The sequence below is a fragment of the Spea bombifrons genome, chromosome 2 (genome assembly GCF_027358695.1).
Source record: "Spea bombifrons isolate aSpeBom1 chromosome 2, aSpeBom1.2.pri, whole genome shotgun sequence".
Lineage (NCBI taxonomy): Eukaryota > Metazoa > Chordata > Amphibia > Anura > Pelobatidae > Spea > Spea bombifrons.
In genome coordinates this window covers 24,249,711-24,271,562 of record NC_071088.1, presented here as the reverse complement: position 1 = coordinate 24,271,562, position 21,852 = coordinate 24,249,711, and the positions used below count along the sequence as shown (strand labels likewise).

Below are 21,852 nucleotides of genomic sequence, written 5' to 3'. Positions count from 1 at the left end.
TGATGAGAAAGCAAAAAGCCATAACCAAAAAGTACTTTTCATCCAATTTGCCTTTATTTCTAGGGCTCGTGACAGGTGAAATACAAGGGAATGTGTCTTCGAGTTTGAGGCAACATAACTAAAAAGGGACCAAGTATGGTATAATATTGTTCCTGTTTTTTTGTTTTTTTTTTTAAACAGCAGAATTAAATGGAGCACAAAACCAGAAAGTATAGATGGTTCAAGAATGAAAACCAGAAAGTATACATGCCAGGGTTACAAGTATATAACCATATCATAAATGAGGTTTTTCCTTTAAACCCTTTTGTCATTTCTCTGCAGCGGTGTAAAGTGTGAAGCTCCTTAAAGCACTGGTTGTGTAAGTGGCTCGAGTGAAACAAGAATCCAAAAGCAGGGGAATGTGTGATGAAACTAATGTAATGTGTTCCAGGCTGCCCCAAATAAGATGGCATTAAATCCCAATATGCCAGCTGCTGCCTTTAAGCCCCCACACTATCACACTTTGTGAATGTAGACCGAATTAATAGGAATTTCTCTGCGAATATTACCCCGGCTACATATGCTGCCATTTCTTTTTTACCCACGGGCTCGGGGGCATTTCAGGATTAGTGTTAATACAGCTGCAGCAAAGGCCTGCTTGATAGCCAACCCACATAAAGCCCAGCAAACCAACCTGCATGATCTAGTGGTGCGAATGGGGGTTTGTCAGTCATAGATCACTAGAGCATATGGCTGCTTAAAAGCAAGGGTTTCCCCCAAATCCAGGTCTCCGAGGTTAGGGAATAAGCCAGGAATTCTGCAATTCCTTGTGGAAAACAAGTAGGTGTTTTGTTTTTTTCCTTTAATTCTCTGTGCTGAAGCCTGGATATCCAAAATTGTGGCCCTCGAAGCCTGGAGTTGTGCGGAGTTGCAGCAGCCATATGCTTTTTGTCCTAAGCGAAATTAGGAAAGTAGCTGTGAAAGATTTCAGACAAAAACAAAAATTCATCAAGCCCCTCTTTTTAATTAATGACAAGAACACAGACTGAGAAACCGGACAAACATTTAACAAACTACTGTAGTTAAATACTGGAGGGAGAAGAAATAAACTGCAGTGGCATTGAGCAGGAGTGGTCTTGTACTGAATTGTCAACTAAATAGAAGTAAAAGTGTCCATTAGAATAAAAAGGAGAAATATTTTAGAACATCAGAAGGCAAACAGGTTTACATAGATACTACTAATTTGTGTCCTTACAACCCAGAAGCATTAACCCCTCCAGGGCCATGGGGAAAGGCAAAGTGTTGAACTGTAAAGAGTTCTGCGCAACTCTGGCACCCACAATATTGATGACGAGAGATGTACATGGCCTGTTGTGATTAATTCCTTTATTTTATTAAATACATGACTGCCAAAGCCCTAGGATTCTCTAGAGCATCTAGAGGAAAAAGGCATGATGGTAGCTAACCCTGAGACACAATGTCTGTTTGAAGTGATAAATGAAGACGCAAAGATGACAAGGTTTTATGCATGCAAAGTGACTGTAATAAAGTCCAAACATTTACGGAGGTAACTACTGTAATCCTGTGACAAATCTGTTGCATAATTCATTTTTTTTCTTTTCACTTTGATGACAAATCTTTGGTTACCATCCAACAATCATTCCCTTAAAGGCCATCGAGCGTGTAATGCCCCGGAAAGTACCCCAGGTGGTGATCATCAGATACTAATCAAATCGAAAGAGAGCCAAATCCTTAAAAAAGAAACAAGTGTTGGGTGTTTAATACCGGAACGACTAAATAGTTAGTGCTATGTTTTGCAGTAATCAATTCTTACATAAAAAGACAAGTGCTGCCGCATCACAACATTCTCAAACTCCATGGACACTTCAATGCGAAGGGTGAGATTTTAAAGCCCACTGAGATAGTGAAGCAGATACACATTACTTTTCAAAAAGCCCTACAAACATGTGCTTCTGAAGTGAGCCCACGGATCTAGGAAACCACGACTGAAGACAAAAATAATGACAGGCACGATCCTGCAGCTAGAGCGAGTGACAGTCCGCTTCTCCGACACCCCAGAATTACCCAGTTCTTGTCTCTTAGGTCTGATGTGACCAATGCCTGCCCATATTCTTAAACCTATGGTACTTCTAGACAACGTATGTAAATTTACAGTATACAATTTGGATTCACCATGCATGAATACTTTTTGTGTAACATTTAATAAGCTCAATCTACATCCAGAATAATTTACATGAAAGGACAATAGGTATTTAACAGAGCTGAATGGGTAACCATGGTATCTGAGTGCATCCAGAGGAAAGGGAATAGGCGAAGGAACCCAAAGGTGACTTCAAATCAACGGCACTCCCACACTTTTACTGTTTGATCTACGCTTCCAGTGACCACGAAAGGTGCAGTCTTGTGGAAATCTGTGAAATTTAAACACAACACAGTCAGTACTTGAACTGATGCCTTGGATTAACACATAAAATCAGCGTAAAACTACTGTGTGTAAAACTTTTATTTTTTTGCACTATAGCATTGGCTCATACCACACCCGCGATACAAACGAAACATATCCCACGATGAGAATCTACACGTCGGGTGTTTTTTTGTTGTTGTTTTTTTTTTTTTTTATAAATTGTGCTGAAATTTACCGTATAGCTGTAAAGGGTCTAAGTTACAGAATGAACCAGGAAGCCCCATTGATTGCCAACTCTCCCAGTTCTTAGTTGAGCATAAATTGGTATTTCAGAGATAACAGAGATAAGCCTGTGCCAAGGAAGAGCATGGAGCAACAGACCAAGGCTTTGTATTATCTCTATTCATGTATACGTGTTGTCTGTGTGGGAACCGTCAGTCACAGCTTAAAGCAAATGGATACCTTCTCTGTATTCCCTGCCCAGCATAACCGAGAGGGGCTGCAGGATCACGTTGTGCACGGCCCATAGAGGTGCTTCTGGATGGTGCTGTGTATGGGAGTGGGGAATACCTTCAGTGTTGTGTGAAGGGATAATAAGAGCTGTCTGATATTGCGCTGGAGTGGGGGACTACTTACATATTTAAGCTTTTTCCACTAATTTGTAACAGTATGGAAAGTAATTTTATTACTGAATCGGTAATATTGTTCATCCTCATATGGTTAACAAAAACATTTACAGGTGGGTATGTTTTATTCCAGTAAGGCATGATTGTTCACTTAAACTTAAGGTTATTTAAATGGACTATTGAGACCTGTCAGGGCTTCACGTGAGGGATAAATAAATCTTAGCTGATGAAAACCCAAGACACCTAAATTTGTTACGTTGTTAGCAAGCAGTCCAGTTAATAACTTTCAGGTGGTTTATTTAATTGCACAGTGATACTATACAGGTATAAATCCCAAAATTTTACTAAGATTTTATTTCTTAAGAATATGTAAGTGGAAAATATTAATTCAAAGTATTTCAAAGTGTGAGGGGGAAGGATTGTTGTATCAAAGTAAAAGGGTTTAAAAGTATAACAATGCTGTTACATATTAGATTAATCCTAACTATAAGTATACATTTACCAACTGCTAAAATCTATGGTTTGACAAATGCAATTTTTTTTCTTCAAGGATCTCATTGGGTTTTGAGTTATAGCATTTTACTAGATTATAAATTTGAGCAGGTCCCTCATTAACTGTCGTTTCTGTCCAATTGCTACATTATGCACTACTAGTTATGTCCGTTGTACAGCGATGCGTAATATGAAGGCGCTATATAAAACAATAAATACCAAAACTAAATTAACAGGGATCGGCATAGATTTAGAGCATTAATTTAAACTAAACTTCATTTACTAATTACTAACTAGATCTTAAAATTACCAACCACTGCTCAGCGTCAACGCTGACTAAATGTATTTGTGACTGAGCACTTAACAAGGAATTTTAGAATCAATGGGGAAAATAAAAACATTGCAGCAGTTTTGGATATTTTAACAATAAAAAAAATGAAGCCATGAGAGGGAGGTGTATCAATTAAAATGTGTTCTTACCCAACGAGGTAACAAAGTGTTCGTGCGCATTTAGGGTTTTCATGCAGCGTTTGTTCTTGTAGTCCCAAATACGGAGGGTCTTATCGTCGGCACAGCTCAATATAAACTTTCCTCCTGGGTGAAACAGAATGCCGCGTACCCAGTTATCATGGCCAACCTTGTAATACAGAAGCCAAGGAACAGTCGCAGAAAGAAAAAAGAGGGGGGAGAGAAAAAGGAACAAGGTTATTTTCAAACATTCAAATCAATTGACAAAAACAAGTGCAAATTGGTTACAGACACGATTGTACAGATAACACCAAAAATGGAATTGCATTGTTTGACCTAAGTAAAATCCCTGACATACAAGGTACACTAAGTGCACTAGGGACATATTGTCATGACGTATGTCATTGGTCGCGAAGGAGAAGAAAACAGTGTTAGAATGTTTCTACTTCCTGGAGAAGAGCCGATGTACACCAACTCTTAAAGAGAAGCTTGTTGCTATGAGTTAAAAAGAAAAAAAAACACTAAAAAACCCAAAAACAGAACAATCCATTGGCATACACAAGGTCTAAAACTGCAAATGCTTATATATGGCCTCTTTAAAATGGACTAGATAGACAAATGAAAAATGTATAAAAAAAACCAGAATGAAAAATGTAAGGGGCATAAAATTGAATATCAATTCCTTTAAATGGAAACAAGATTCACAGAGAGGGAATTACAGGATCACTACCAATGCAGAACAGGGGACTCAATACCTTGTAATGTAAAGGTTTTATACCTACTGCCACAAAAGTGTCTTTAATGAACACAAACTAAATCTGATACCGAGACTATAACCTGTTAATGCACAGGCTGATTCACTTACAAGTGTCATTAGGCACATGCCTGTGCTAATATCCCACATCTTAATAGTCTTATCTCTTGACCCAGACAGCAAAAATGGTCCAGCCTTGCCACTTTTCTTAGTCTGAAGGAGAAAGAACATAAAGAACATTATTTCACATGACAAACCCCTAAAACTTTTAATGAACAAATGTGTTGTATTAAAACAAATAGGATACTCAAATATATCACATACAGTTGGCAATAAAGCGTAACGTATAAAAAACTAATAATGCAATATACATTAACATTTATGTCCTTCTAACAAATAGCACAAGCTATAGGTATACCTCAGATCCTGTAGCATCCAAGATGGTAGAATAGGAGCTTTCTGGGGCCCAGGAGATACATTCTACCACATGCTCATGCTCTCTAAGCTCTGCTTTACATTCCTTTGTTGCTACCACCCAAACTCTGACAGTTTGGTCATTAGAACAGCTGGCAATCAAGGTACCATCTTGGTTTGGCCTCACCATGCGAACCCATTCTCTGTGCCCTGTGAAAGTCTTCACAGAATACCTGGACATGAATAAAAAATAAAGTACAGTTATACATCATTAAAATATGACATCCTGTACAAAGCAGCTAGAAACCATGGCAATTATTATTGTATATATTATATTTATACCGATGTTACTGACTTTCAGAAAAAGAATATGTGTAACTAGCATGAAAGCTGAGCATTGTAAACATTTTGAAGATCATTATGTAAAAGTCATTTTTAGTTGTATCAATTTAATACGCTTAGGAATAAGATAAAATCACCACAAAAACAATGTAACAGTGAGATCCAATGGGCTATACCACAAACAAATATTGCTCTACCAAGTTTCTGGTGAACATGTGACAGGTTTGTGAGAGTGGCAATATACAATATATAAAAGGGAAGGATTTGTTTGCATCATAATTGAGAGAGGTCTCAATAACAGCGCACAAAAGGTCACTCTGTGCCAGAGATTATTTGGAAGTGCATTTCTGTGATACATTTTTCCATATTAGGCGATTTCATCATTGTAATGAATACTACTATTGGAGACAATGTGGGGAAAAACTAACCTTCCTAGATTTCTAAATTTAAAAAAAAGAAAGAAAAAACCACAACAATGATAATAAGATGTCAGGATTCTTACCCAGTTTGTACATCCCACATCTTAATGGTTTTATCCCTTGAGGCAGATACTATATGATCTCCATTGGGCATAATTGCTACTGAAGAAACATTGTGATCGTGGCCTTGGAAATAAAACAAACAATATTTAGAATTTTAGATTTTTTTTTTTTTAAAGTCACATTTCGATTAGAGCTATATTCAGAAAGATCTATGTATTTTTATCTAAGTAACTTGTCCTGCTTGAAAGAACATCGAGGAAAGGGCTGGTTTAGCCACTAGAGGTCACACTACACTTACAAATGGAACAAAGTCTGCTTTTCATACACAAAGATCACAATTGCATATCCTGAAAAATAGATAGTACAGGAAACAAAATGCAAAGTGAGGGAAGAAAAATATAAATCAATTCAATATTTGGTGGACCACCCTTTGCCTTCAAACAGCATGGATTCTTCTAGGTACACTTACACACAGTTTAAGGAACTCGGCAGGGAGGTTGTTCCAAAGATCTTGGAGAATTAACCACAAGTTCTTCTGTGGATTTAGGTAGACTAAGCTGCTCCTCTCTACATGTGATCCCAGACAGACTCGATAATGTTGAGATCAGGGTTCTGTGGGGGCCATACCATCACCTTCAAGACTCCTTGTTCTGCTTCACACCAAAATTAGCTCAATGACTTTGGCCCCAAATGTATTCCGCAGCATAACAATCAGCACAAACAATTAGCCAAACAGATGGCTCTTCATGGTATTGCATGATGGATAAGTATGTACCTGCTCTTTTCAGCATTGAGACCATTATTTCAGACCAAATCCCCAAATCCATTTAAATAAATACAGCCCCAAACTGGCACGGAACCTCCACCATGCTTCATTCTTGTGCCGCTCTCCAGCCCTTTGGTGAGGGGCCAAGTGAGTTAGTTAGCCTCGTTTCCACGTCAGAGGTATGGCTTTTTGGACACAAGTCTTCCACGAAGACCACTTCTGACCAGACTTCTCTGGACAGTTCATGGGTGTACCAGAGTCCCACTGTTTTCTGCCAACGCTGAGCTGATGGCACTACTCGATATTTTATGTTTGTGAAGAAAAGCAAGCATGATGTGTCTCATCTGCTACAAGTTTCCTTGGCTGACCTCAACAACATTGTACTTGTCTTTGTGCTTCATCAGGAGCTTGGAAAGAACATGTGGAAGCCCCTGTCTTCCTTGAAATGTCTGCCTGGTAGAGACTTGGCTGATGTAGTATAACTACTTTGTGTCTTTTTGCTGTGTTTTTTCTTGCCATGGTGTATGATTTGACATTAAACTGTATGCAGCAACCTCACTTTGGCTGTTCCTCACTTTGGTTGTTGTTTCAACCTCACTTTGGTTGTTGTTTCATTTAACAATTGTGATCCGACCTACATATTAAATTGAGGATCATCGTCTGTATAACTGTTTAATCATACACCTAACTACATGCCTACAAAATGCCTGACTTTGTGCAAGTGTACGTTGGAAAATTGATGTTTTATTAAAGGCAAAGGGTGGGTCGCACCAAATACTGATTCAGATATTTCTTTTGTTCACTCACTTTGCATTTTGTTAAATGATAAACTATTAGCATGTCTAAAGCATTATTTCACACCTGCCTAAAACTTTTGCACAGTACGGTATGTATATTTATACACACAGAAGTGCACGATCACAAACATCTGTACAAAGAGACTCTGGGTGCAATGTGCTTTGGAAAAGCAACCACCTTGTCGACAAAAAACAAGCATCTCTTTATTAAATTATGAATTATTCATTTTTCATATAAAAATAATGGTGTATATACACACACTGTCCACACAAACCTTTGTACAAACAGTAGGATGTCCACATAAAAAAGGAAAAATCTAGCTTTCCAACAAGCATTTTTATAGGCAGAGAAGTATGAAATACATAACAGTGCTGCGCGTCTAGCTGTGCCAGGTGTATAAACACCCGACTGATATCAAACCGTGTTTGCCGTTTTACCATGCATTGTTCTGATGCATTCAAATCCTTGGAAATCCCATAGCTTGATAGTCATGTCGGCTGAGCAGGATGCCAGGAGCTTGCCAGAATGGTCAAAAGAGATATCTTGCACAGAGTCTGTGTGGCCCTTGAGTGTACGTTCAAAGTCTCCCGTCTCGTAGTCCCACACCTAACATGGAGAGACGAAGAATTGGTTAGCATCAGAGTAAGGAGCGGCAGACTGCGTGGGCTTCCATTTGCACTCTGCAGGATAGTCTGGCACTTCAGAGAATAATTACGTACCCAACAAGACAAAGGGTGCGCGTTTCAGAATACCACCGAGCTTGGTGGACAAAGTGTTAGCGTTTACTACATAGAATGTAAGGTCCTTTTTATATTTTAAATAAATATTGAAGATGGCTGAACTTCTAAAAATAACAGACAATATACCCTAAACCAGAGACGCACACAAGATTAAAAAAAAAAAAAAAGTCAAGAATTTGGAAACAGGTCCTACAAAAAAACACACACACACACACACACACACACACACACACACCCCAACCATTCACTATTAAAAAAATGGTTTTTAATAAAGCTGCCTGGAAACAAGAAAAAAATAGCAGAAACGTAAAAAAAATGAATATGATACTAATAAACTCACATTTAAACATTCTAGACATGATTTTGAAGTTCTTTATTCATTCATATATGTCTTACTGGCTCAATGTACGGTTTATTTAGACAAGAAAAATGTATCAACTCACAAACTAAGAAATTAAATATTTGAGGCAAGAAGTCAAATTAACCTACAATTTACACACAAGTAACAAACAGTTGATTTAAATAGGTATGTAAAGGTTATTGATATTAGATATTGAAACATTTCATTCATTCAGAATACAGTATCATGTTGCATTCATAAAGTGCTAGATCTGCTTTAAAAGCTATTTGAATACACGAGTGATGAATAATATTCATGTAGCCTGCTTCAGAGAGTATCATTTTTGGAATCATGGCTGTTTTCCCCAATGTGTAGCTGTGTAAACATTTTTGTTGAGGGATAAAATGTAATGAAATTCAGCTAAAGATCAACCAATGAAGCACAATTTCTAAGCAAAAAAGGGTTATTATTGAATAGCAAATATATTTACAATAGTAGGGAATTTCAAAACCCTATTAGTCCCAAAGGCAATCGTTTATGACAACAGGAACATTTACTGCTCTTTAGAGAAAACATACAGTAGTCTGTGCGGTGGGGAACTCAAAAGAGCACATGACGCTTAGAGTAAGCAGCCAACAGTGAGAATGATCACAAAGCTGGATTTTCAAGGCTAGCCGTCCATGGACACCATCTAATATAAATCAGAGGCTTCCATGACAGCTGTTTATGCAGTCAGGGAGAGGGCTGAAAAGCACAGTACTTCTCTTGCATTAATTTTGCCCCCCGCTATTTGTCCCTGCAGATAAAACAACCTACACAAAAAACAAGGTGTGCAAGTATTACATTTCCTATACAAAGGCCACTACGACAGCACAAAGAACAAACATATATTAGGTATACCGTCCACATTGTCTACAGGGGTAAGCAAATTATTGCATTCCTATTGCAACTGAACTAAAACAAGTGACCCGAACAAATGGAGACAATTAGAATTACTATAAAGACAAAGCCCATTTGTGTTTCTCCCCCGGGATTAGTGAGCAGATTTAGTGCAGAAGCCAATTTCCTGGGAGTCGCTTGCATTGGGAGTTCTTAGAAGAGGAGGCATGGCGGACACTCGGGATGGGGGGGGGGCAAGGTAAGCAATTAAGTTACGTTAAGTGAACAAACACTTTCCTAATCACCAATATAAGAATAAATACATGCCCCCTTTCATGTGGCAAGAGCTTGTGACGGCATCTAGCATGTTTGATATTAGGCACGGAGTGCTAGTTGTAAAGGTACTTTGTCAGGCATGCATAAAAAAAATCACGACAGCGTAAGAGGAAACTGACAATTCAGACGTCCTTTAATAATCGCTTGTCACCACCTTTAACCATTCCTAATGATTAGCTGCAAGCAAATTTCAGACCGCCAAACCAATCGTTACTAATGGAAACAAAGGCTTTTCTCAAGGCTGACACCAAGCATGCAGATGATTTGCTACCAAGAGCAAGATGACTATCTTACGATTACTGGTGGATTGGAGTGTCCAGAGTGCAAAATGGAGCAAAAGGCTTCATTCTCAGGCAAAATTCACTAAGTTACACTAACTTGCCCTATAACCACACGTTTAAATTCCCTTTTATATTAATTCTGCTACTTCTGACGAGCGGCTCTCGCTTATTTACAACCCTATCAGTAAACCAGGGGTCGACAAATTTGGTTTGGATCTTTTTTTCTTCCCCAATCACGTTTTATTTTCATATACTACCCCCTGATCTGCAGTTAAAGGACATTTATAGGGGCAACACAACATGAACCACCTTCCTTCAGTGCTGCACCACTTTGCATGGTAATGTAGTTGACGCCTTCATGACAAGGGGTATTTTACAAAACAAAGACTTAAGCTTCTATGTCTAACCATTATTCTTAAACTTACACACACTAACAATACAATAACAGACGCACACATGCTAATGTCTTATGCTCACAAATACCTTACAATAACACACACTAACATTCTACACTCATGTACACACATGCTAACACCATACACTAATACAGTATGGCATTAGCATGAGTAACATACACAATGCCATACATGCTATACTCTTATACACGTGCACACGCTATCCAACAACATACACACAATGGCTAAAACGATACATATAAACACACTATGCAAACATACACAGTGAATGTGGTACCATACAATTACACACACAAACTACCACTATACATACACACACTGACTTCCGCACTATATACACAGACTGACTGACACAATACACACATACATACATAAACTATGACACGCACACCTCGTAGAGATGTGCCATTCTGCTGCCTATCAGCCACTGAATCTGGCACCCTATGTTTTCCTGCAGGGGCACGGTGAAGAGGGTCTCGTGAGGCCTAGGGTGGTCACCCGCTTCACTGTGCCCCCACAGGAAAACAAGGGGTGACAGATTCACAATTTTACCCCCTGGTCCTGCAAAACCCTGGGCATCAGGAAGTGGTTTCTAGTTGTTCTGTTCTTAACAGCCTACCAAATGTAGACGCTTTGTAGACTGTAAATGAGAACACTCACGTCTGAGTATATAAAATCACAATCATTTAACCTCTACATAGTAATGTTAGATATTGTTCAAAAGTGTTTGCTTTGGTTTCCAGTTAATCTCCACTAGCAGATCTTAACAGTAAACCTAAGACTGTTTACTTAAACCGTTCTTAAAGGTGTCAAGCTAATCAGGCCAGCCTTACTAGAAGGAGAATGAATGGGCAATCCATTTGTATACAAACTTTGCATACAAGCAAAGCAAAAAAAAAAAATAAAAAAAAAATTACATTAACTGACCTAGGAAGTACAAAAAAAAAATCTTCTATAGGTGATGCACTTGCTTAAACTGCCATTGGCTACCCCACTGAGGTAATATAAGAAACCCACTATTGTGAAACAAAATATATGGGGGGGGGGGTTCTCTCAAACAACACATTTTCAGACAAGAAGTCCTGGCCTGTTTGTGGCCTTCGTTATGCAGCCCTGGAATAAACCGATATCTACAGGGTTTAAGAGATTTAAAATAACGTGATACTAAGGGTATGTTGAAAATATCATGCACGTACTATTTAGTGTACATTATCCTGCGGGTTTATTTTTCTCCTTGTCCAAAACAATACAGCATGTTAGAAATGTCTCATGAGAAAGTGTTATTACACCTATATAAAAACTATATAGAACAAAAAATGCAGAGGAAAAACTACAAAGTACAGGCAAACATTAAAACACGGAGCAAGCTGTGGGGAGAAAGTAGTGACATTCTACATTTACCTTAATTGTTGCGTCTTCTGAAGCAGTGACCATAACACTAAATACTGGATGGAAAATAACGCGGTTCACCGGACTTCTGTGGCCACTAAGAGCATATTTTTCTGGAGGGCGAGGTATCCATTCTTTGGGGTCTCGCTTCTGCCCTATAGGTCCTCCAGAAGTGAACTCTTCTTTTGCTTCATTTAATTTTGACTCTAATTCCATAACCTGAAAATAGATTAAAAAAAAAATATTAAGACAATGTGGAAACATTAAAAGTTATGCAATATGCCCACCCCACCAAAAATAAAAGCTGTCCATGTTATGTACAGGAAAGCATGGTGGGGCTATGCCTCTTAAAGCTACTAGTCTAAAATGTAATTATGTTTTGTTTCTAGATGACAAAAGCCCACTATTCACCAAATTGAAATATTAAACACCGAACAGACGAGTTACCTTTTTTTGTAATCTGATAACAGATGTCCATTTCTTTTCAAGGAGACCAGCATACTTCTTATCTAGCTCTTCATTCTGAAAAGAAAAGTAGATGCAGAATTAGAATATTCCATGTGCAAAAAGTGCATATACTGTGCAAATTGTGCTCCTTCAACTACATGAAACGCTGGTAACTGGATAGGTACGGGATCAAATATTACACATACGAACACAAGTGGATTTTAAATTCATAGGGGTAGGATCATACCTCTACAAAAACGTGGCTGAAAATGTAACACAATGCAATGAATGAGAGCCAAATGTTCTCCGGTGAGAGTGAAAGAACTGGCCAGAACCACCAGAGAAACACAACCAAACAAGTCTTCCAGAGAACAAAGGAACGGGGAGCAGGTTGTTATCACAATGCGTCTTTATACATAGAAAAGGGAATATTATAACAGTGTCTAAGTATGTGAAGGGCCAATAAAAGAGCCGGCCCAGTGACCTGCGCAATAACACAAACGTACAAACTGTCATCCTCTGACCGCAAGAGCGAAGACTTCAGAAAACAAAGCAAGGGTTTATTACAGCAAGGGCAACAAAAGGTATAGAATTCCCTGCTAAGAGAGGTGATGCCATCACATACAATGGATACCTTCCATAAGGGTCTGGATATTTCTCTTTGAAAAGCAGAACACACAGGGCTATAGATGATAAAACATTAATATTTTAGAGCTTCTTGATCCAAGAAATCAGATTGCCTTTTGGAGTCCAGGATTTCCCCCTCCAAGTGACAAAATTAGAAAAATTGCTTAATTGGGGTTTGGTTTGCCTTCTCTTGGATCAAATGCAGGAAGGACACAGAAGGGTTGACCTTGGTGGACTATGTTCCAAGATTTAGTACTGAACGGGTCAAATGGCATTGCTTGTAATACTACTATGAACTACAGTAATTTTATCTTATAGTTTTTTGGTTTTTTTAGCAATATATGACACTCACGTGTTTAATAAACTTAGCACAGGGCTTGACAAATTTGTGAATCTAGACGCCAGCTAAAAAAATTAGAATCCAGGATTTTTTTATTTTTTTTTAAAAAAAACCAACAGTTGGTCAGGAGTGATCTGATCATCATCAGCCCACTTACTAAACTCACAACATTTGACCTGGAAGCACCCTGGACTTTCAGGTCAGTAATGTTTTTTGTTTTTTTTTTTTTTTTTTTTTAGTATTTTTGATAAATTATTTTTTTTTAACTCTTTCAATGCTGATGTTCCATTGGAGCACAGCACTGATTGATATTTAGTCCCCACAAGCTTGTGGGGACAAATGTTAACCCCTGCCATGATTGTGTCATACACAATTGTGGCATTGAAGGGGTTAATGCTGCACTGTCGCTCTCATGGAGCGATCAGGCAGTAGGGGAGGGTTGGGGCTGCTCTCCACACTCATGTGGAGACCTCCCTGTCCCTGAAGCTGCCTCTGGCAGCTGGAACGCAATTGCTGGTCTATAGACCAGTCATTGCAGGGAGGAGTCTCTGATGACTGCTGTAGGCTTCCATGCCTACAGGAATCATCAAAGGGCTTGTGGGGGCTCGTTTTTGCTGTTGCTGGTGCAACCCCACCCACGGCATTGAAGGGGTTAACGCTGCATTTTCGCTCTCATGGAGCGATCAGGCAGCAGGGGGATGTTGTGTCAGGTCCCCACACTTGTGTGAGGACCCAATCAACACTCAACCCCCTTCCCTGAAGCTGTCTGTGGCAGCTGAAAACGCAATTGCTGGTTTGCCGGCAATCGTGTTTTCAGCCTACAGAATCACTCCGTGGGAGTGATCTCAGGCTCGGGGGCGGGCTTGGGGTGGCTGTGCTGGTCTGACAGCAGCAGCGCCCACGCGATCAACATGATTGTGGCGACGTGGGGGCATTTTTGGGGGATTTAACAGACTGACAGACACCTAGGCGCCATAGGCGGATTTGTCGAGCCCTGACTTAGCATAACTGCAAACATTCAAAAGGTTATACGTAATCGACACATGGAGAACCTTTCCTAATCTGACATCCATACACAGCACCTTGCAGAGCCTACGGCGGCTGCAGGGGCTCAAATACTCATATAAGCCAAAGCAGAGCCCTTTTAAAAAGACACTTCTATCCAAAACATTTGTCACATTCTTAATATTAAAAATAAAAGCTCTCAAAAGAAAAGTTGTAACACGCAGCAGCTATATACATCTTGGTTAAGCCAGATGTCAAACAGTAACAGGTACATTCATAACGTCTTGACAGGTCACATGGCAGATCAAAACCGCTAGAACAGGTATTGCGTAGAGAAGAAAAAGAAAAGAAGTTTACAAAATTGAAGGTTCACTTAAATAAGTACAACGCTCACATTATTAAAAGCAACCAGTAAACAAGAAAATCAAGAGCGAGCATACCGTAGTGATTTATTTTGCTGGCCTAATAGCAAAAATACCATCCTCCCATATTCCAAGCATGAACCACTTTACTGATATAAACAAAACCTCACGTAGCCCAAAATGTCACATCTTTTCAGACAGCACAACACAGACCTAAACATATAAGACAACTATCTCAGGCTGAATAGTATTTATGTCCCCCTCATGCCTCTGGGATATATTATGAAAATCCTTAGTTAATGTCAAAACCAAATCTTCTGAAACAAAATCCAAGATGGAACATCGGCCTCTAGCACCAAACCTCAAACTGAGGAAAAAGATGAAAACAAACAAAAAAAGCCTGTAGGGCCTGGGTTTTGTTTTTTGGTATTTTGTAGCTTGTTGTAACTTCAACATCCAGACCTGACGACCCCCCGTGTTTTTTTACGAGATGACTCATGGATGCAATACACATAAAGTATAATTAAACTGCCTGTCCCCAACACAAACGCCCACTTGAGTTTATAACTATGCCAACGGGATTACATCATCCACGGCGAAAATAAGTGTCAACCTTGCCACTCTATCCATGACTTCCTCCTGCTCAGCTTATGGTCAGACTACCACAACACAAAACGCTGCCAATAACCAAGCCGCTTGGGATATTTCAATTTGATCGCATTGATCGAGTAATAAGATAGTCCACGCAAGTGTCATTCATCTTTGGGTTTATTTTTGAGTACGTTGCTGCAGGACCCGGGCGTCTAATATCTGCGAGGCGGAGTGCTATGTCTCCGAGGATTAGAACATAATTACAACTTACCATATCTAGGTTTGTCTCCTTCTTAAAAACAGAGTATGCCTCTTCATAGCCATTGGAACGCAGGTAGTCTGCTATCGCTCGATTTCTGAAAGCAAAGAAAGAATATTTCATAATAGGTACATAGTACAGCGAGTCCTGGGGCATGAATAGTACGCGCTTGTGACTAGTCCTTAAATTCACAAATTCCTAGCCCATCACAACATGGAAATATTTCACACAAGAAATCCATCGAGTAAATAGTTGGCAAGAATGGGACAGAACTCGAGAGCTTTGTGTAATAGTTTAACATGTTTACTGTAGATCAGGTCACAAATAAAAGCTTCTTGTGGAATTGGTAAGACTTATTTAAGTCATATATTACTTGACGGAAACGGGCACGAAGTCCGCACACCCTTCCATGTTACAGTCTCATTTATTTCAACGGGAGCGACTCCCCTCCAGTGATCAGCGCAGCTCCAGGCAGAGGAGGAGAACAATTCTAATTTTGAGATTCAGAGGTTGAATATTAAAATACTTACAAAGCTCATTAATAAGCATTCACTGTTGGTGTGACATTAAACCGCCTCTAATAAGAATTAAAGAATCAGCTTGGCAACCGCCCTAACATAATGTAGAAAGCTGATGGCACAACACGGATTGTTAAAACAGAACCAAATCATACTAATCTGTGGGCTTGACTTTAGTAAAGGGCTCAACATATTCTGGAGGTAAAACTGCTAACTGGTGTACCATGTCCATCCAGCCCGGCAGTGGCAGAGAGGCAGGGTGGGCAGTTCACACACAGGTCTGCATAAGGTATGGGGGGGGGGTAGTGTGTGTGTGTGTGTACTGTAGCGTTAGAGCCAATGAGTGTTTATGTTGGCTAGTGTGTACAGGTGTATGATTGTGGTGTTAGCACGTATGGTGTATGTTAATGTATGGTATTAGCATATGGTATTAGTGCATGTCAGCATAAAGTGTTAGTGTATTTTACTGTATGGTGTTAGCATGTGTGACTAAGGTGTGTGAGCATACAATAGAATGTGTGTGTTACTGTATGGTTTTGGAGCGTGTAAGCATATTTTCGTTACAATTTAGAAATTTATCTTGATTGAATAATAATTCAATGTATTCATTTAACAGCAGTTAATTGCTTTCACAAATGTATCATCTATTAAATGTCAGTATATATTTGGCAAATATTTAGTGTATTGATCAATACAATAACATTTTTATTACATATATTTTGTGAGATATCTTTATTATCATGATCACGGCTGCAGGTGATATGCCACGTGAGGCATGGCCTTTTTTTACCCAAGAAGAAAATTCCACCAAAACTATGCTCAATATGGCAGTGTATGGGTAAAAAAAAATTGAATGTGCAAAATTAAATCAAATTTGTTGATAAAATGGCTGCCTGAAAGTGTCCAAATAGTGCTAGTGAAGCAACTGAAGGAAAGAAAATGTTTAAAAAAAGTGATTTTTAATATTTGCTTCAAAACAGATGAAAATTCATCAAGGCAGAATGGTGTGCAAATCAAGTTAATTAATATATTTTTTTGGGGGGAGGGGTTTGTTCCCATCGGCTCTAGCTCTGCAAAAAGTATTGTAATTTTGCCCACTTTTAAAAGTACGATTGAACAGACAACTGTGCTGGTCCTGTGGTGTGAAACAACCCCTTGTCCTGAATGGGTTAATGAGCGGAAATTGGCATTCCATTCAGAACGTCACCAACGGCGTGCGGCGGAGCTGTCCTTAAAAAAATTACTTGATTTATCCATGTGTTTTTAAGCAGGTAAACTATTGAACAAAGCAGCTTTGGCACTGAAACATTGCACAGACTTCAAACAGTAATCAGTTAAGCAAAGTCAATCTGCTACACTGACTTCTTAAATATAAAGTCTCCTATACTTGGGTAAATATAAACCCAAGACGTACACGTATATAACTCATAACAGAGCATTAAAAATCTGATTAAAAAAAGAAATGTGCGATCAAATTTATGAGCAAACAGAAGCAAAGAATGCTGCACAATAAAGCAGCAAAATGAGCCAAGAGCCAGACTATTGGACATTTTTCCAGTAATATTGTCTGCAAACAGCTTCTATTTCTTAATCAACAAGACACTATCGAATGAAATCTAATGAATCTGGGAAATTTTGGAGATCAAAACCCAAACACTTTTCATCTGTATATACCCTAAGTTGCGTGTCACAGTGTTAATATCTCCAGATATTGCCTTAATGTTTCATGTGTGTAAGTTAAAGCTAAGGATGCACCGATGGCCGAAGTATTTCGGTCGAGAAGGGCATTATCGGCAAAATGCCGAAAACAAAAAAAAAAAACAAAAAAAAAGAGACCTAAATTGGCCACAGGGGCTGGGCTGCTTACTTGTGCGTTGGTCACGCAGTGTGCGAGCAGGGTCTCTTGTACCGGCCAGGAAAAGCAGGAACTCAGGGGAGTCACGTGAATGCACATCACAGCTGGGACCCTCCAGTAGTCTGTGAGTGAGAGATCTGCAGTTCAGGTAAGGGTGGGGGAGGGTACATGAGCAAGTATGCATGATTAACCCCTTCAATCCCCTATAGACGTACCGGGACGTCCAAAAAACGCCCACAAAGAAACCCCTATGGACGTCCCGGTACGTCCAGCCCTTCGTGCAGCGTCAGGGACACATCCCTGCCGCTGCACGGGAGACCAGGCTGTCGTTTGACAGCCTGGACTCCCCACTGACAGCAGAAGCCGGCTTTGCCGGCTTTCTGCTGTCCGATCGCCCGTAACAGCTTCCGGCATGAAAGCCGGTAAGCTGTTACCGGTAAACTGCCCGATCGCGCGATCGCGCAGTTGCAAACGCGCGATCGGGCATTCCCTTCCGGGTTACGTCACTGCTGACGTAACCCGGAAGGTCATCGGAGGACAGGATATCCCCTGCGGGGATATCCTGCCCTCCGATGAGACACAGAGACGCTGCGATCTCTATGCAGGTCTGTGAGGACCTGCATAGAGATCACAGTGTGATCGGTGCAGGGGGATCGCGAGGAGGGGAGTGAGAAACCATCTCTCTCACTCCCCCTCCCGTCCAGTAACAGAAAAGCTGAAAAAAAAAAAACGGTTAGTGATTTAAAAATAATATTAAATAAATCATTAAAATATTAATATAAATAATAAAAAAAAATTATAACGTGAGCTGTGATGTCATTGTGACATCACTGGCATGTTCAGGAGGTCCCTAGGAGGACCTCTAACCATTTCTGTGTAAAAATAATATATAAAAAATAAAAAAAAATTAAAATTAAAATAAAATTAAAAAAAAATATATAAAAAAAGATAATAAAAAAATTATTAAAAAACCTTACTTCCCATTGCCCTAGCATAACATCTAGCCAGTATAACCCTCCTGCCCCCGTTCACAACCCCCAAACCCGTTAAGCCATAGGCATAAAAATTATACAAAATTGTACACCTGATAGTATGCTCCCTGGAGCTGGCAAATTCTGGAAAATCTATATAAATTAGGTATTTCTGAAATCAGGACACCTGAATTAATAAATTTGGAGGGGATTTTCCATCACTTTACCTAATTTTGTGAGGATTCAGAGGGAAAATGTAAAAAAAATTAGTTTATTTTTCTAATCTTCGCTAGTTTTTACTAGATTTCTCATTCTAAATTTTCAGCTAATTATCCAACTATGGTATCAAACGAAAGCTCTATCTCTCCTTGAAAAAACAATATATAGTTTATATGGGTAAACTATTCACAGGAAAAGAGAATCATCGCTAAACCGACATACCCCAAAAATGGCAAAATTGCTCTGGGCTTTGAGGTACCAAAAACCCCTGGGATTGAAGGGGTTAAGGGACTGAATGAGTATATGAATGTTTGTAAATGAGCGTGTGTGATAGCATGGATGTGTAAGTGTGGGGGGATAGCATGGCATAGGGAGCCTGTAATCACACTGCTATCATGCCCAGGTTCTAGCATGTACTGGCTGCCTGGGCATGATAGGAGTGTGATTGTTGTTAGCAATTACATATGATTTTTTTCCAATTTTGGCGTGTTAACTACACTTAATAACAGTAAGTAACGCACCAAAATTGGACAGAAAAAACAATAATAATATATATGATTAACAGCAACCACACTCCTATGCCAAGTGAGCCAGTACATGCTGGAATCTGGGTATGCCTGGGCATGATAGGAGTGTGATTGCTGTTAATCATATATAAATATTAATGTTATAGATTTTTTTTTGTCTAATTTTTGTGTGTTATTTTTTAATAAGTTTTTATTTTCAGTTTCCCCTGTATATATTCGCAAGCGGGAATTGGGCAAACTTAAAGGGACCTCTCAGCTAGTATAAGCATTTAAGTGCAAGTGTAACCAAAGATACAAAAAAAACATCTGGGTAACAATGCATAGTCTGAAATGTGACCTTGTACACAATATTCCCTTTCCACGTCACACCCACGGTTTCAATTTCAACCTCCCAAACGAAAAATACTATCACACACTATGACAGCAAAGCACAAGTGTACAAAAATGTTTAATGAAAACAAGTAGCCTCCTATAATACAGTAAACAATCTATATCCACCTGTATGGGAAAGGTGATTAAGACAGTAGACTTATTTTATATTCTTATTATAGAAGATATCCGGTAAATATTTTTACACATTATCAGTTCCAGATATTTTAAAAGCCAGAACCAAAGAAAGAAGATTTTAGCCCCAGACAGCCAGTCACTTGGGTACGTAAGAGGTGCTGCAGTCAACTCGAAACAAATGGTTCAAATGAGTCTTAAGCCCATTTGTAACTATGGAACGGTATACGTTGCTGAAATACTACAGGCAGATTCCCCTGGAAATTGTTCCAAGCTACACAAGGAAGGTCGGTTAGAGGTTGTCTGCCTCCTGACAGCGAAGCCCAAGCCTGCAGCTTCTGTGACACGGAGAGGTGGAAGTCTAGGGCAGGGAAAACGCTGACATTCAAACAAAGAGAAGAAAGACGTGTCGCTCACATACTCAATGTCACAGGGACGTGGTTTAACAATCACAGACTAAACCAGGGAAAATTCGCTTTAGATGGGGGGAAATATCAGACTACCCCTGAAACTTAGAGAACGTTCTTTACAAATTATCTGTATGGTTTCAACATCAAGGATCAACAGATTCAGATCTGACGCCGGAGTGAGAGGCTTTCCTTGTCTGTACAGTTCACCTCCCAGCTCATTCTTTAACCTATTTAGAAGCTTTTATATCAAATATGCGCGCAGCCATCTTCTATTAATTTTTTTTAAATGACTAGGAAATCTAATGGATGAGGGTTGGAATCAATGAACTGCAGCATCTGGAGGACTGGATGTGGACACATTGCATCTTTCATAAAGGTCTTCATGCAATATAGTTTGAATGTCAAAAATTATTCATCATTGTAAAAGAAGATATTTTTGTTTCCGTTTCCAGAAAAAAAAGGCGGCTTGGGGAAAAAACCTTTTCCTAATTTGTCAGGGTTTTTCTCCCCAGACCTTCCCATCCCTACACACTACCACTACTGTAATGCAGTTACTGGGAGAAGCCAGCTGCAGGACACAAACCACCGCCATACAGTTAAACTATGCATGCAGAATATATTCCTAGTCACCATTGTGACAAAGCACATGGATTCTGTCAAGCCATGTTATATAGAATAACGTGTCCCACGAAGCTGCAACCTGCGCCCAAGTTTGTGGGGGTAACCAGAGCCATTTTACACAGTTAACACCTTGCCTGGAGATCTATTTGAGGTCTTTAAAAGACCTCCGGGATCTCTTGAAACTGGATGGCACATCATATGTCATGGTGACATCATTTTTAAAAAGATTTATTTTAAAATACAGCCCGATGTTCAATGCATTGAACATCACAGGACATACCATTATACCCTTGTCATCTAGACCATGTTTTATAGGATGGAAACAGTATGTTCTGCCAAGAGACAGTCTAGGGTCCCCAACGCGCCCACTATAGAAGAATGCACTTTAAAGTTGAATATATTAATACATTATTACATTTAAATCAATATGAGTTTCCCGTACATGTGCACAGAGGGTCTCATTAGTCCTGCAATGTTTGCCGAGTCAGGCAGCAATCATATCACGTGTCAGGAGACGTGTTAGATGGCTTCTAACTTTACTTTCAGCAGCAATAAAAATAACTTCTGTATCTGAAAGCAATCCTAGAATGGCTGGATTCTGGCAACAATGTTTTATAGTTTCCTGGCTATGGATACAAAAGCCAACCTCTTTAGGCCAGTCTGATAAAT

General features: G+C 39.3%; 1 protein-coding gene across 3 annotated transcripts in view; it reads right to left on the bottom strand.

The window, feature by feature from the left end:
- Positions 1 to 983: 983 nt before the first annotated feature.
- PAFAH1B1 (platelet activating factor acetylhydrolase 1b regulatory subunit 1) overlaps positions 984 to 21,852 on the bottom strand; it is a 33,872-nt gene continuing 13,003 nt past the window's right edge. For all 3 annotated transcript variants that reach the window (XM_053457167.1, XM_053457168.1, XM_053457169.1), the window contains exons 3-11: positions 15,571 to 15,655; positions 12,375 to 12,449; positions 11,940 to 12,146; positions 7,984 to 8,152; positions 6,003 to 6,105; positions 5,163 to 5,391; positions 4,856 to 4,957; positions 4,003 to 4,159; positions 984 to 2,411 (exon numbers count right to left, since the gene is read on the bottom strand). In XM_053457167.1, coding sequence (XP_053313142.1) covers positions 2,338 to 2,411; positions 4,003 to 4,159; positions 4,856 to 4,957; positions 5,163 to 5,391; positions 6,003 to 6,105; positions 7,984 to 8,152; positions 11,940 to 12,146; positions 12,375 to 12,449; positions 15,571 to 15,655 — 1,201 coding nt within the window. In that variant the 3' untranslated portion in view covers positions 984 to 2,337. The remainder of the gene's footprint in view (positions 2,412 to 4,002; positions 4,160 to 4,855; positions 4,958 to 5,162; positions 5,392 to 6,002; positions 6,106 to 7,983; positions 8,153 to 11,939; positions 12,147 to 12,374; positions 12,450 to 15,570; positions 15,656 to 21,852) is intronic.